The sequence below is a fragment of the Cladophialophora carrionii genome (genome assembly GCF_000365165.1).
Source record: "Cladophialophora carrionii CBS 160.54 unplaced genomic scaffold supercont1.4, whole genome shotgun sequence".
Lineage (NCBI taxonomy): Eukaryota > Fungi > Ascomycota > Eurotiomycetes > Chaetothyriales > Herpotrichiellaceae > Cladophialophora > Cladophialophora carrionii.
The window spans coordinates 967,496-981,214 of record NW_008481829.1 but is presented as its reverse complement, the minus strand read 5'-3'; the positions used below and the strand labels follow the sequence as shown (position 1 = coordinate 981,214).

At 53.5% G+C, this 13,719-nt stretch overlaps 5 protein-coding genes across 5 annotated transcripts; 3 read left to right on the top strand and 2 right to left on the bottom strand.

Moving 5' to 3' along the window:
* Positions 1-145: 145 nt before the first annotated feature.
* On the bottom strand, positions 146-1,410 carry G647_05020 (uncharacterized protein; the record flags this gene model as incomplete). The annotated part of the gene is made up of 2 exons (XM_008729355.1): positions 146-1,261; positions 1,345-1,410. 2 exons carry the CDS (start codon positions 1,408-1,410, stop codon positions 146-148), a joined length of 1,182 nt encoding a protein of 393 aa, XP_008727577.1.
* A 790-nt stretch (positions 1,411-2,200) lies between these two features.
* Positions 2,201-2,680, top strand: G647_05019 (uncharacterized protein; the record flags this gene model as incomplete). Its single annotated transcript, XM_008729354.1, has 1 exon — positions 2,201-2,680. The coding sequence occupies one exon, from the start codon at positions 2,201-2,203 to the stop codon at positions 2,678-2,680; it is 480 nt and encodes a 159-aa protein (XP_008727576.1).
* Positions 2,681-3,429: 749 nt separating this feature from the next.
* On the top strand, positions 3,430-4,788 carry G647_05018 (phosphoserine transaminase; the record flags this gene model as incomplete). Its single annotated transcript, XM_008729353.1, has 2 exons — positions 3,430-4,137; positions 4,204-4,788. The coding sequence occupies 2 exons, from the start codon at positions 3,430-3,432 to the stop codon at positions 4,786-4,788; spliced, it is 1,293 nt and encodes a 430-aa protein (XP_008727575.1).
* Positions 4,789-6,353: 1,565 nt separating this feature from the next.
* G647_05017 (uncharacterized protein) lies at positions 6,354-9,256 on the top strand (the record flags this gene model as incomplete). The annotated part of the gene is made up of 2 exons (XM_008729352.1): positions 6,354-6,461; positions 6,536-9,256. The coding sequence occupies 2 exons, from the start codon at positions 6,354-6,356 to the stop codon at positions 9,254-9,256; spliced, it is 2,829 nt and encodes a 942-aa protein (XP_008727574.1).
* A 2,772-nt stretch (positions 9,257-12,028) lies between these two features.
* Positions 12,029-13,000, bottom strand: G647_05016 (uncharacterized protein; the record flags this gene model as incomplete). The annotated part of the gene is made up of 1 exon (XM_008729351.1): positions 12,029-13,000. One exon carries the CDS (start codon positions 12,998-13,000, stop codon positions 12,029-12,031), a length of 972 nt encoding a protein of 323 aa, XP_008727573.1.
* Positions 13,001-13,719: the final 719 nt, after the last annotated feature.

Sequence of the window (13,719 nt, the reverse complement as noted above, 5' to 3'; positions counted from 1 at the left end):
CTCTGAAAGACCACATGGTAAGGACACGAGAACTTCCTTCTGTTCTGCTCCCCGACCCCTCATCAAGCTTGGGCAAATGTAGGTCGTGATACCTTCTGCCACACTAGCTGGTCCGATTTGACATGACATGTAGTGATCCCCTATTTCAACCTGTGTCGCTTGAGTCGGTGAGGAATGACAACGGCCACTCCATCCAATCCCTCCAGTGAGGGCCCAGGTGTGCGGATATTGATTCGATAAGGAATTTTCCAGAATCCCCAACCACCCAACAACCCTTGTAGAATCTGAGCATGACAGCAAAGTATGCAAGGATGACCAGAGCTTCAGGGCGCCGCTGATTGAGTTTATCTTGATAATCCCCGCTGAGCTGGATCGGCCACGCAAGGAGCCATCGCACGGTGGTATAATTTTCATTGGGCACGTTTGAAACGGCGTAGAGCCAGTGGAGGCGCTCGATCGCCGAGTTATATGCTTCTTTGGCTTGCTCCCCTAAGTCCGACTGCTCGATTAGTTTGGCCAAGTCGAGACATGGCTGCGGAATCCGGTATGGCTTTTCAGGCTGCGTAACCCCAAAGATAGGTCCCAGCTCCGACTTTTTGAGATGGTCGTACCAGTCCCGGATGACTAGCTTTTGGACGTTGCGCATAAGCATGATACAATGGATGACGTGGTCAAGATACTGGCTCGTGCCCAGTCCCACGGTGCGCGAGGGGTCTGCAAGCACATGAACCGCAAGAAGCGATGTGAACATGAGGACTGGAGCGCAATTCGAGGCGTCGACCGCCCGTTGTATGTTGTTGAAAGAATTGAGAGCTTGAGTCTGCAGCTCCGTGGATGTGGTATAATACCATGGAGAGGATTCGGGTCGGCAGTAGGCGAGGTGTAGAGCCGAGATAGCAAGCAGCTCGTACATCAGGTATGGGTGCGCAAGAGCCATCCGGACAATGGATGTCCTCCAGACCTCTCGGACCTCGTCGTTATCGTTGAAGGTCCTATAGGTAGAGGTGACGAATTGATGCAATAACTCGAGGTGTTGCATGTTCAGAACAGGATCTGATGTGTCTGCGGGAGGAAATGCGGGCGTCACATTGAACTGTCCATGACCTTGGCGTTGCTGGTCTGGTGTTGATGTCTCTGAAGCGCTGGCAGCAGCAGTCTCTGTCTCCACGGATGGGGTGGCAGGCGCAGATACATTTGAAGCGAACGCACAGTCTAACCCGGCAGTCTGGCAGTTGACGCATCGAGGACGTCTCTCATCGCACTGAACGCCGCGTCTTCGATTAGTCCATCGGCGAGCAAAGTGAAAAGATTCTACCCATGGAACCGCCGGTGCCGGTTACTTACCTTGATGTGCCGCTTCTTGCAACGAAGACAGCCTGAACGTGACTTCTTATGCGGTCGTCGTGGCATTGCTGCCTAAGGCACAAATATGTCTACGTCCAAATGTGTACTGAGGGAGCCGAGTAACACAAGAGTACCCCCACAGCTACAGTAGTATGAAATCCGATCTTGTTGCTCAGTGATTGCTCATTGGCACACATTGTGGAAGTGGGCGATGGCGTTTAGCTTCCGGCCGGCAGAACTGTTGTTGCCTAGAAAGACTCAAAGTAAACACTGCGTAAAACAACCACGCCCAGGCTCGGAAACCCCCATGACACACGCGGTGAAGATTTCAGGTCCACGGTGAGGCAAGTGCATCAGACGAGCCTCGAGAGTCAAGGGACACGTGGATGAGTGTGTGAGAACGGCGCTTGAGCAGCTGATGAACCCTACCACTAGTGTGGTCCGAAAGATGCTTGACCATTTCGCTTGCAACAATCCACCAGACATCAAGTCACTTTCGGTACGGAAGGCGCGCATGCTGGCAATGGCTCATTCCCAAGGCAAGGTGAGTGGTCCTCCAGTATCAGTAGTCGAGATATGACGAGGGTCGCACATAGAGCGAAGATGGGAAGGCGCCTCCCACTTTTTCGACCTTCCTTTACTTCAGCTTCACCTTCATCTCTGCCAGGACTGGTCCTCATCCATTTCTTCACGTCTTTTCCTTCGCAATCCTCAACGCAAGCCTCTCGCAACTTGACCTGAAGCGTCTCATACCCTGGTCACTACCGTTGCTCCGTGGCACTTTATTGCTTCGGCCACAATTGAATCCTTGCTCGCCTTGACGAACTTTCTCTTCCACGAATTCACCGGCCTCGAAATGGTCACCTTTCTATACTTTGCTCTCACCGCCATGATAGCCCCTCTAGTGGTCGCCCTACCAGCTGCTCTCCCCAACAACCCCAAAACAGTCCAACGTGCAGATGTGAGCTACAGCTGTGACTGCATCGATCACTGGTTCAAGCACGGTCTTTTCTGGATTCGTGCCTCCTCTGTTACCGGTTGCATGTCTTTGGAGACCATCCCTCAGACAATCTACGCTCTTAATGCAATTCCCAAGCCAGACTATTTCTCAAACGACTATCCGAACCTGATCTGCAGCCTCGGCCACAACGAATGCCAATGGACATACAGTCCCCTCGACTTTCTGGCCAACATAACGTCGTCACCAGAGTCGACAACCGGTGGCATCCACCCTGGAGAGAGAGGCATACCAATGCTCGAGAAAGTGGACGACCCACCCCGCCTACTGCCCCTTTTCGTCCCTGTGCCCAAGAACCAGGCACCTCAGAAGAGATAGAGCTCAAAGGAGATCTCTCACCTCGAGACACCCAAGATGCAGACGCAAACCATACTTACAAGGTTGACGAGGATGAGGACTTCAATGTTGATGAGAACCGGGACTGAGACTCAGACCATAGTGGATGACTGATATCATACGTTAAGAGGAGGCAGTGATACCTCCACTCAAAGGTGCCCGCTCTGACTGGGTGACAATGATGTACCATCGTTGCTGGAGGACCATAGTTACTCTCGATATGATGAGGATGGAGAGGTGTTACACGCGATTGGGAGGACGCGCCCTCTACCATCACCAGCATTGTGTTCTGCCAGTCGAATCAGACATGCACTTCGGACATTGTTATCACATTGCCACTCATTGGGGGGGGACGATGTAAATGACTTCGCTGTGGCACGTATATGGTAGAGAACATCATGATACCTTTGTCTCAGTAACCAGTACCAGGGAACTGATCGGAGCCTTGCAGCTCTCTCATCGTCGATTGGCTGCGAGAATTTCTTCTCCTGCCAAGAGCCGCAAAAGGTTGTGATCTCAATGGCCCGTCGTCCTACCCCAGACTTTTCTGCATTGACTCATTTCCACCCGCATTCTTACCTCAAGGGCTCTCAAGTCCATGATACTGCCTCACTGCACATAGAGCTAGAGCATTGAGCAAAGATTCAGCTTCGTTCAATAATTCGGATGATATTGCGCCATTGCACGCTCCAGAACCTTTTCTTGTCGCTCAAACCAAAGGCTTTCAAACAATGCCCAGTCGCTCGGAAGTCGCCTACTTCGGCGCTGGGCCCGCCCCGTTGCCAACGTCGGTCATAGAGAAATCTGCCGAAGCATTTGTCAACTTCGAAAACACCGGTCTCTCGCTGGCCGAGATTTCGCATCGTTCTTCGACAGCAAACAAAATCCTCGCTGACGCCAAAGAGGCATTGACAACTCTCTACGATATCCCCGCGGACGAATATGAGATCCTGTTCATGCAAGCGGGAGGCACTGGAGAGTTCAGCGCCGCACTGCAAAATCTCGTCGGAGCCTGGATTGAGAAGCGGCGGAGGAAAGCTGTCAGGGAGCTCGGGGAAGGCAAGGATGCCGAAGTCCTCGTGCGGGTGAAGAAGGAAATAGAGAGTGAATTGAAGGTCGACTATCTCGTGACAGGCTCTTGGTCTCTAAAAGCCAGTCAAGAGGCAACGAGACTGATTGGTGCAAACTACGTCAACGTCGCTCTCGATGCGAGGAAGAGCAACGGGGGCAAGTTCGGCAAAATCCCCGATGAGCCGGAATGGAAATTGACGCCGAAGGGGAGTGCGTTCGTATATCTCTGCGACAACGAGACCGTTGACGGCGTTGAGTACCCGAGTTTCCCCAAGTCATTGGAAGGCGATGAGCAAATCGTTGTGGTCGACATGTCCAGCAACTTCCTCAGCCGGAAAATCGATGTTCGAAAGTATGGCATCATCTTTGTGAGTCACTACTGACAGCATTGACCAAAAATTTGCTGTATACTGTATGCTAACGGTCCGCTCCAGGGAGGTGCTCAGAAAAACCTCGGTATCGCCGGCATCACCGTTGTCATCATCCGGAAGTCCTTACTGGAACTTGTCCCGCCTCCGACGTTCATTCATGCCTTGTCGCCTGTGATCCCGACTTCGGGGTGTCTGCCACCGATCATGTTCTCATTCTCGACCATCGCGTCAAACAACAGCCTGTACAACACGCTTCCTATCTTCAACCTGTATGTTGCGACTCTGGTTCTGCAACAGCTCGTAGCCACGTACGGTTCAAAGAAGGTTTCCGGGCAAGAAGAGGTTGCGGATAAGAAAGCAAGGATTCTATACGACACCCTTGACGCTCATTCGGACACGTATCGTGTCGTCCCGGATAGTACGGTGAGGAGCAGGATGAACATATGCTTCCGAATCGTGCAGAAACAGGGAGGAGATCCCGATGACGCGAAGGAAAAGGCGTTCCTCGCTGGCGCCGAAAAGCAAGGCCTGCTCGGTCTGAAGGGCCATAGATCTGTTGGCGGCATCCGCGCGAGCAACTACAATGCAGTGCCCCTGGAAAATGTGCAGAAACTGGCAGACTGGTTGGTGCAGTTTGCGAAGTCATGATCGGGAGATGGGCAGCCAGACCCCGACCGCTGAGGAGGCTGAAAGATTTATAGCTGGGTTCTCAACAACCTGAAGATTACGAAGATGATACCTTAGACACGAAAAGTGCCTTTCACCTCGAATACCCCTCCGCGGCCTTCATCTCAGCTGGTACGGTCCATAGGCATCGTCTTTCAAATTGAGACGTACCTACAGGGTGCAGCTCTTGACGTCCTGTTATGACAACACTTTCCGCTGAGGCAATCCCCAATTTACGCTCTTGGCGCCTTCGGTTTAACGAATTGTGAATAGCTGGACGATCCTGCAGTGACAAATCACGCCAGCATTTTTCCGTTCTGCTTGCCCTGCATGTCCGTGCTCGACTTGGTGAAGAGACGCTCCTCCAGGCCAATACGCGTTGAATGAGAAGGTCGGTTCAGTTCCAGAGTCCAGCCAGTCCTGCAGCCCTGCTTGAAACATTCTGGGCACTCACTTTCTACCTCACCAACGTCTGGTAGCCAACCCAGAACCAGAACACCGACAAGCCGACAAGATACAATCTGGATCTCGGTTCGTCATAAGCTTCTTTGTCAGCTCGCCATTATCAGAGATCTGCAGGTCGAGTATGCAATAATTAGCCCCTGCTCAAGAATATCGACCGCGATATCCAGAACTCGAGTGCTTGGGAAGGCATTCATCGATGCCAGTCCAGTTGTTTCGCCCGTAAAAGCGCGTTGGAAACATGGCGGGATACCGTGGAAAGGCATCCCTCGCGTGGAGCCCATTCCTTGGACCAGCAAAGAGCGAGTGAGTATTAGATTATCCAGTATTTATTTTTTCACCTGCTTGTCCATAAGTCATCGAGTGTGGGGGAAGCCTCGAGTTGAATTGCTGACAAAAGGCAGCCGTCGCACATGGTGTTGGGAACTTTAGGGAGTACCAGTGCCCTGGAGATGGCGCTACAGCTGCCGGTCACCTCGAGTCTCGTTGTTACAGCGAGAAGACAAGAACCAAGGGCAGACACCTGCAGGGAGCCTGCTTTACCACAAGAGTGCGCTGTTTCCACACCGCACATCATCGAAAGACTTGGACGAGGGAGACACAATCCTTTCGGGAGCTACCTTGTACCTTTCAACGACGAGCTGAACGTGTTGATGGATCAATGCAAGTGGTGTTATTGATGCGGCGCTGAATCTCATTCGCGTGCCAGAGGGAAGATGAACCTATTCACCGAGCCAGTTGGAGCACAGTCAATCGGCCTTGCAGTCGCGTTGCGATGCGCGTTGTAGCCTGGCGGAAGTCCGCCCGAGCAGCGCCGACGGCGATCGGCAGACCTTCCGCTCCACATGTGGGCTAAACTCTATTCAGACCGCGTAATGCCGTTCCGCACGTTCGGCATTTCGGCAGATGTCCAGGAGGCTGGAAACGGACGGAGCGAGAATGAAGCTTGCTCACCCCTCTGCTCTGCTCCGCAGTTCATCTCCTCATCTCCAGCTTTCCTCGGAATCCGTCCTCGAATGTCGAAGTACCCCTCACTGAGAATCGCATCTCCACACCCATCGATAGAGCGACGCCTTTATGAAGCTATGGACGCAACACAGTTGACCGGCGGCGGAAGAGTGAAACGCAAGCAATCTGGGAACAAGAACAAGACGTTGCCGTGTCCGCACTGCCAACGCCTGTTTGCGCGGCTGGTAAGCTCCCCGTTCATCAACCACATCGAGTCCAATGCTGCGGGCGGCGACTGACATGGCCGTGTGCAATATAGGAACACCTCCAACGCCACATCCGCACGCATACCAAGGAGAAGCCGTTTGTGTGTGAGATATGCTCCAAGACGTTTGCGCGCAGCGACCTGCTGGTGCGACACGAGAGACTCGTCCATCCGGGCGAGGAAGAGCAGCATACCACAAGAAAGTCGCACAAGCACCATCTTCAGAATGCCAACAATGCAAAGGAAGCCGCAGCAAGGGTGCAAGCCCAGGTGCAACAGGCGGTGGGAGTTGACTCCGATCCCATGGACCTTACGCCGCAGCAGAATCAGCCTTTGCTATCTCCCCAGGCGACTGCGCACGATGGGAGAGGCATGATGGATATGCTAGATCCACAGCTCATGCAACCTGCCAACGGTATCAACTCCGTTGAGGGGATATCTGCGCATCATTCATCAGCGATCAATGCGCCGTCGCTGGATCCATCCTGGGGCTACGACTTGAACCTTCTGTCGCATGCCGCAAGCCATGTCGCCTCAAGCGGCCAAGATCAGTACATGTCCGGTCTGCCTGTGACGCAAGAACAACTGAACGAACCGATGCAACAGTTGATGCCTGCTGTCACCGACGGCCAGTACCAACCAAGAATGCTGACCGAAGGTTACGGCCAGTCTACCTCCATGTTCGAAACCCCAGACCTTGGCGATCCCATGCAAGACTTCACAGTATTCCTGGACAGCGTAGGCCTTTCGTCCGAATGGTATGCCAACATGTTTGGGAATGATCAGGTTGACAACTACAACTCGCCCACCGAGTTGAGAGGTGATCACCTGAACATATCGAGACCGCATTTGAACGGTGAGCATTCCACCGATAGCAAACTCGCTGTTCCACAAGAAGAAACAAGCACTTTTTCGCGATTTGGCTCAAGATTACCGTCCCTTCAACCAGAGCCGCGAGATCCTGACTTCACTCGGCCAGACCCTCCGCGAAGCACGACGGTCGAAGAAGCAGAGGCTAAAGTGGTCAGAACCACCTGGGATGTCTCTGACTCGGATCGATCCATCTTTGCATCGAGGCTTCAAGCTTTCGACAATGTCATGCCGAAAGGGTTCATTCCTCCGTCAAGGCACTCGCTTTCACGCTACTTGGCTGGATACGTTAATGGCTTCCATGAACACTTGCCGTTTATTCATGTGCCGACTTTGCAGGTCGCAGCCAGTGGTCCGGAGCTGGTCCTCGCCCTGGCTGCCGTAGGAGCACAGTACCGGTTCGAAAATAGTCGGGGCATTGAACTGTTCTATGCCGCCAAGGCTGTCGTGTTGGAACAAATCCGGCGTCGCGATGAGTCTTCGACGCCCCACTTGTGGAACCGACCTCGCACTGGGTCGATGGTGCAGTCGCCAGGAGGAGGGTTCGCAAACCAGAGCCACTCGAGCAGCAGTCCCTTCCAGCAAGTCTCCCCGGAAGATGCAATCGCTGCAGACAGCAAAGAGCAGATGGACTCGATCCAGGCACTGCTTTTGTTGACGGCTTTTGCCACCTGGGAGAGACACACCGAGCTGCTGCGCGAAGCGTTGGCATTCCAAAGCATCCTCGCGCGGCTCGTTCGTGAAGCCGGTCTTACTAGTCCCGAGATCATGCAGTCACCGGAAGAGTTGACTTGGGAAGACTGGATCCAAATCGAAGGCGAGAAGCGCACGAAGCTGATTGTCTACTGCTTTTTCAATTTGCACTCCATCACCTGGAACGTGCCTCCACTCATCCTCAACTCTGAGATTAAACTCAACCTGCCCGACCCGGCTAATGAATGGAAAGCAACCACTGCCGAACAATGGCAGAAACTGCGGCAAGCCAACGCCGCACCGCAGATGCCGTTCCAAACTGCGTTCTCACGACTCTTCACCAAGCAGAATCAAGCCACGTCGACTCCTATTTCACCCCTGGGCAACTATATACTCGTCCACGCACTCATCCAGCAGATCTTCTTTGCACGGCAGCTCTCCCTGGCGTGGCCTGGTGTGGCTGGCTCAAGTCTTCGAATGGAAGACATCGCAGTCCTCGACCGTGGTCTTTCGTCGTGGAAAGCAGGTTGGAAACGTGCTCCGGAATCAAGTCTCGATCCGCAGAACCCCAATGGTCCCGTCGCGTTCACGTCAACTGCCCTCTTAGGCCTGGCATACATCCGCCTTCATGTTGATATGGGTCCGCTCCGCCATCTGGAAAGTCGAGACGCGGCCCAGATTGCGAGCGCCTTACTCAACACGCCGGACATCCGTCGTGACCCACGCCTCACACCAGCGCTGTTGCATTCGGCCCACGCGCTCTCAATCCCCGTGCGCCTAGGAATTGATTTCGTCGCCCGCACCCAGACCTTCTTTTGGTCAATCCAGCACTCCCTCTGCAGTCTCGAATGCGCCTTCCTGCTCTCCAAGTGGTTGTACGTCCTTTCCAACCTGAAGTCTTCTGGCGGCGCACCTGTCACCGAACACGAACGCAAACTCCTCCTCTGGGTGCGTTCCCTGCTTGACGAGACAGAGATGACTGTTCCTCTCAACGGCGATGCAAATGACCATACTGTTCTGAACGAGTCGCGCGAATTACTCGACGACACTGAGAAGATGAGACAGCTGAGTGTCGCGGTGGTGAGAGTGTGGAGCAAGACCTTCAAGGGTAATACCAGTTGGGCGATTGTGGACATGATCGGCAGTGCGCTGGAGATTTACGCGGATATCCTCGAGACGCAGGGCGAGATGGCGGCGGCGAGTGGACGGTAGGGACGTGCCATTGTCGGTGTGACCATCAGCACTGCGGAACCCGTGTATCTAGCCGGACAGGCGAGAATATTCGCAACAGAGGCGTTGAGGTTTATGGTTTGAAAGGTGCGAGTCGCCGTGACGTGCGCGTGAGAGGAAGAGATGGAAAAGCAGAAGAGGCAAAATAAGAGTTGTTCATCGAGTTAAGTTGTCTTCTCAAATGGAGCCAGCCCTCGGACGTGGTATTTCTTCAGGCTTGACGCGGCGCAGATATGCGGAGGAGTGGAAGGCTGTGCTGGGCTGGCGGGCAGGACATTTGAGAGAGTACGGAACGAGCCGAGCTCCCGTCAAGTCTCGCCGGGTGACGACTGATGTAAGAGCCCAAGGTCAGATTACAGTGTAAGCTACAGTACTGTACGCGGCAGAAGCATCGAATTTGTTGTTATTCGTCGAACATGAACATGAACGTGCACAAGTATGAATATGGCACGAGCACACCAGGACCCGAAGATTCTTCCCAAGCCATTGGAGCATACAATGTCAAATACAGACGGGCAAAGGATGTTGAGGTTGAGAACAATTGCTGGCTGATTGCTGAGTGATTCAATAATCGATTGACTTGTCAAATGTACGGTAGGGATACATACATACACAGTAGTCGGACGGCAGTGCAGCTGGGCTGCAGGGTGACTTGTTGTAGAAGCAAAGATCCCGGAGGGGTCAAGACGCAAGACTCAGACGCAAGGCTCAGACGCAAGACGCAGGACCAAAGAACCATCGACCATGTACAGAGAGTAAGGCACGCGCTAGGAAAAGCATATCAACTCATCCAAGTCAAGTTAACTCGTTTCATCTCAGAGAGACAGTACGGCCATTCTAGACGGGTCCCGACGAGAGTAGAGAGTAGAGTGCACGGAGTGTACGTAGAGTAATCGATTATCTACAGAGTACTTACTGTATGCTTCCACTTCTGCTTCTGCTTCTCTCTACGCTTCTACTTACACGTAAAATATGCTTCCACATATACGTGTGCAGTGTGCTCCGTACAATATCGAGTGTACTAATTCCGTACATCGTTCACAACATGGACCTACACACCTTCACCCTCTCACCCTCTCACACTGCAGCACAGCAGTTAATTTCGCTCAAGTTGCACTCCAGGCCAAGTAGTAAGTTCTCATTCCACAGTAAGCTACAGCCTGCAGTACTATATGCAGAGTGGAGGAGAGGGTCCTTTCCCGTTAACGGACTGACTGCCTGAGTGACTAACTCACTCACTGACTGCCTGACCGACCGACCCGACCGAGAGAGATGCCCGGCTTATCTTGAGTACATACCTGTGGCCCATAACATGTGACTTGACCCGTCCTGACCAGTGCTGTCCTGACCTGTCCTGTCCTGGCCATAGTATATTACTATAACTCACTCGACCAACGCACAGCCAAAGCACATGATACATGATACATGATACATCCACCGACTACAGACTACAGACTACAGACTACAGACAACGGTATACGCTCGTGTCACTGCTGAACCGGGTGGACACGGCGGCGGACGGTGCACTTTGCACGTTGCACTCTGCACACCGGACGTCGTCGTCGGCACTACTGCTCGATCCATGCCATGTCGTGCCATATCAGGGGTCGGTATACTTCGTATGACCTTATAGATGTCGTAGGCAGACTCCCTGGGTACTGAATTAGGTGCCAAAGATCGTGCTGTATGCCCCTCCATTCGTAACGGCTGTACTGAGGGGCCGCCTTACCTCTCCTCTCCTCCCTCCTCTTCTTCAAGGCGTTACTCACGCGTATCGGCGTCCACGACACTTTCAGAATTGAGATAATCCCTCTCCAAGCCCATGTCGTACACATCTCCCCTTCTCCAAGGTGTTGCTCACGCTTCTCGCCGTCTACATCACGCTCTCTTATGACACACCATCCCGCCTTCACATCCAATATGTACGATTCTCCCCTTCTCCAAGGTGTTGCTCAAGGCATCACAATGATGAAAAAGTGTTCCACATCCCCAAGGCAGAAGTGTAAGGCCAGAGATTGGTGCAAGAGTAGTGAAATGTGCATATGAACCAAACAAGAGAATCAGAACCCTGTTCAGGCAAAAGCCTCAATCTGACCTCTGTGATGATCGGCGTGACATGCTGGTGTTCAATGTATCCTTCAAAGTGACAAAGTGTGAGAACCATGGCCCAGAGCCTGCTCACTCAATCTCTCAGGTCCTCCTCTTTCACGCATCAAGCAACCATCGAATGGGCACAGTCTGTGAAGCTATCTACCAAAAGCAAAAGAACATTGAGTATGAGTTTGTAGTTTTCCAAGTTTTTTTGGTGGCCTCACGAGCGTCCTCGATCCGCCTTTTCTGAAAATAGAAAGAGAAAGAAAAAAACAAGACTGTGCTCGGTTGCAAGTGCGTGTGTCACATCCCCCTGCTCGTGCGCATTGCGACCTGCTCAAGGAGCCCCAGCCTACAGTGTAAGCCACAACTCAATGAACCAACATGAGGAAGGTAAACAAAGTTTGAAGCAACCAAGGCAAGAAACTTTCGGCGTCCCGAAGCCTCTGCGACTAGACAGACAGCGTCGACTATCAGTGATGCCCCACCGAACGCCTCAGACAGTCTGCAGCCATTGCGTGAAGAGCCCCCAGAACCAGCGGGTCGCAAATTCCCCAGAACCCACAGGGACCGACAGGAATTGCTGGAAGCAAACAGGTGTCAAGATGTTGAGTGTGTAGTCGAACCCTGAGAGTTCGGGCCACGTGTGGCTCACACAAGACATCAAAAGATCACGGGCTCGATGGGATCATGATCCCTCGAGCTCAAGAACCCACCCGAATGCTCCAGATAATCATAGCCTCGAGCCCTCTGCTCCCTCAGCCAGACATCAATTGCCTGCGGACCCAGCGTGACGCCGATCAGCGACGGGCACCATCCTCGGTGGCCGCACCCCCGACACAGCCGACACTCCCAGGCAGGAACTGCTTCCTTGTGCCATGGGCGTGCCGGGGTGGGGATGGCGTACACCTCGGGCCATGTCACACTCTTCTTCTCGGCCGGGTTGGATTTCACTCCATTGCCGCGAGAATCAAGTGGACAGTGAGGATCAGTCTCCTCAGAAGGCTTCGCCCGATGCTTCAGGATCGACCTGACAGCAATGTCAGATCGATGGCTCCTGATTGGCGCCGGGTTGATGCACTTCTGAATCGACATCTCCTCTGGCTCAGGCTTGGGTCGGCTGATGGCGACAGCAGAACCCCCAGTACCCCTCTTGTTGCCAACCTCTTTGCCCACCGGGAGACCGGCAGCAGCACCAAGGGCCTTGTTGGTTCGTACTTGCTGAGGAACAAGCCGGGGACCAACAGACGGCACCTTGGTGCGAACCGGAATCCGTGACGCCGAGGTCGCCATCCCTGTGACGGTAGATGGCATGGCGGTTGACTTGGCCTTCTCCTGCACGCCGCCCTTGCCGAGTGAGGCCGATCCACAACGACGAACCAAGATTGGTATCTTGGACGCCGACTGCTTCACGGCAACACGCTCGACAGTAACGGGCGGCGCCGGATCCGAGCCAAGGGTCACAGTGGTTGCCTTGGGAAGCGAGGGGGCACCCTCACAACCCTTGACACCAGTGGCGGCCGACTGTCGTCGGAGGATGCTGTTGGCCAACCAGGGACGCGCCCTGGAAGCCCGCGAGCTCTTCCTCGAGTCAACACCGCCGGAAAATGACTTGGAAGCGAACTCCTTTGCCATTGTGAATGAGATTTGTGTAGTCTGTGTAGCTGTCAGCGAGTTTCTGCTCTGTAGGGACCTTACTGTGAAGATGGAGAGAAGAAGGAAGAAGAGAAGGAACGAGGAGAACGCGAAGGACAGGTGAGGACGAGCGGCTTTGCCACCGCGAGGCCGCATTGGGGGACACAACAACAACGGTTGAGCTGAATAGTTCGGGTCCCAATCGAAACGCTGCCGTGGGTCTTGAGGCGGGTAAACTACCATCGTGAGGAGTAACGACATCGCCCCCGAGGTGTTGTGGGTGGGTAGTAGGAGGGGCGTCGACGTCAGTGATGCTGGTGGACGATGACGACGGAGGACGAGGCCGGCTTGCGCTCCGTCGTGAACGGGTCTGGATCTGTGTGTGTGTGTGCACTTCGAGCAGTGTAGACCATAGCGATGCTGCAGGCTGTAGCGGGGCCATCGAGGGCATGTATCGTGTGACGGGCGTCCGTTGTATGTATCCACCATTGTCATTCCTCCTCTTGGTGTGTACGACCATCACCGACATGTAACAGGAAAGGGACGAATAGGAGAGCGCCGGCGGGCTCGATGAAGAGGATGCTTGAAGAGGATGCGAGCTTGAGCGTAGCTTGAACAACAACGAGGTAGAATACAACAAGGTAGAATACAACAAGGTAGAATACAACAAGGTAGAATACAACAAGGTAGAATACAACAAGGTAGAATACAACAAGGTA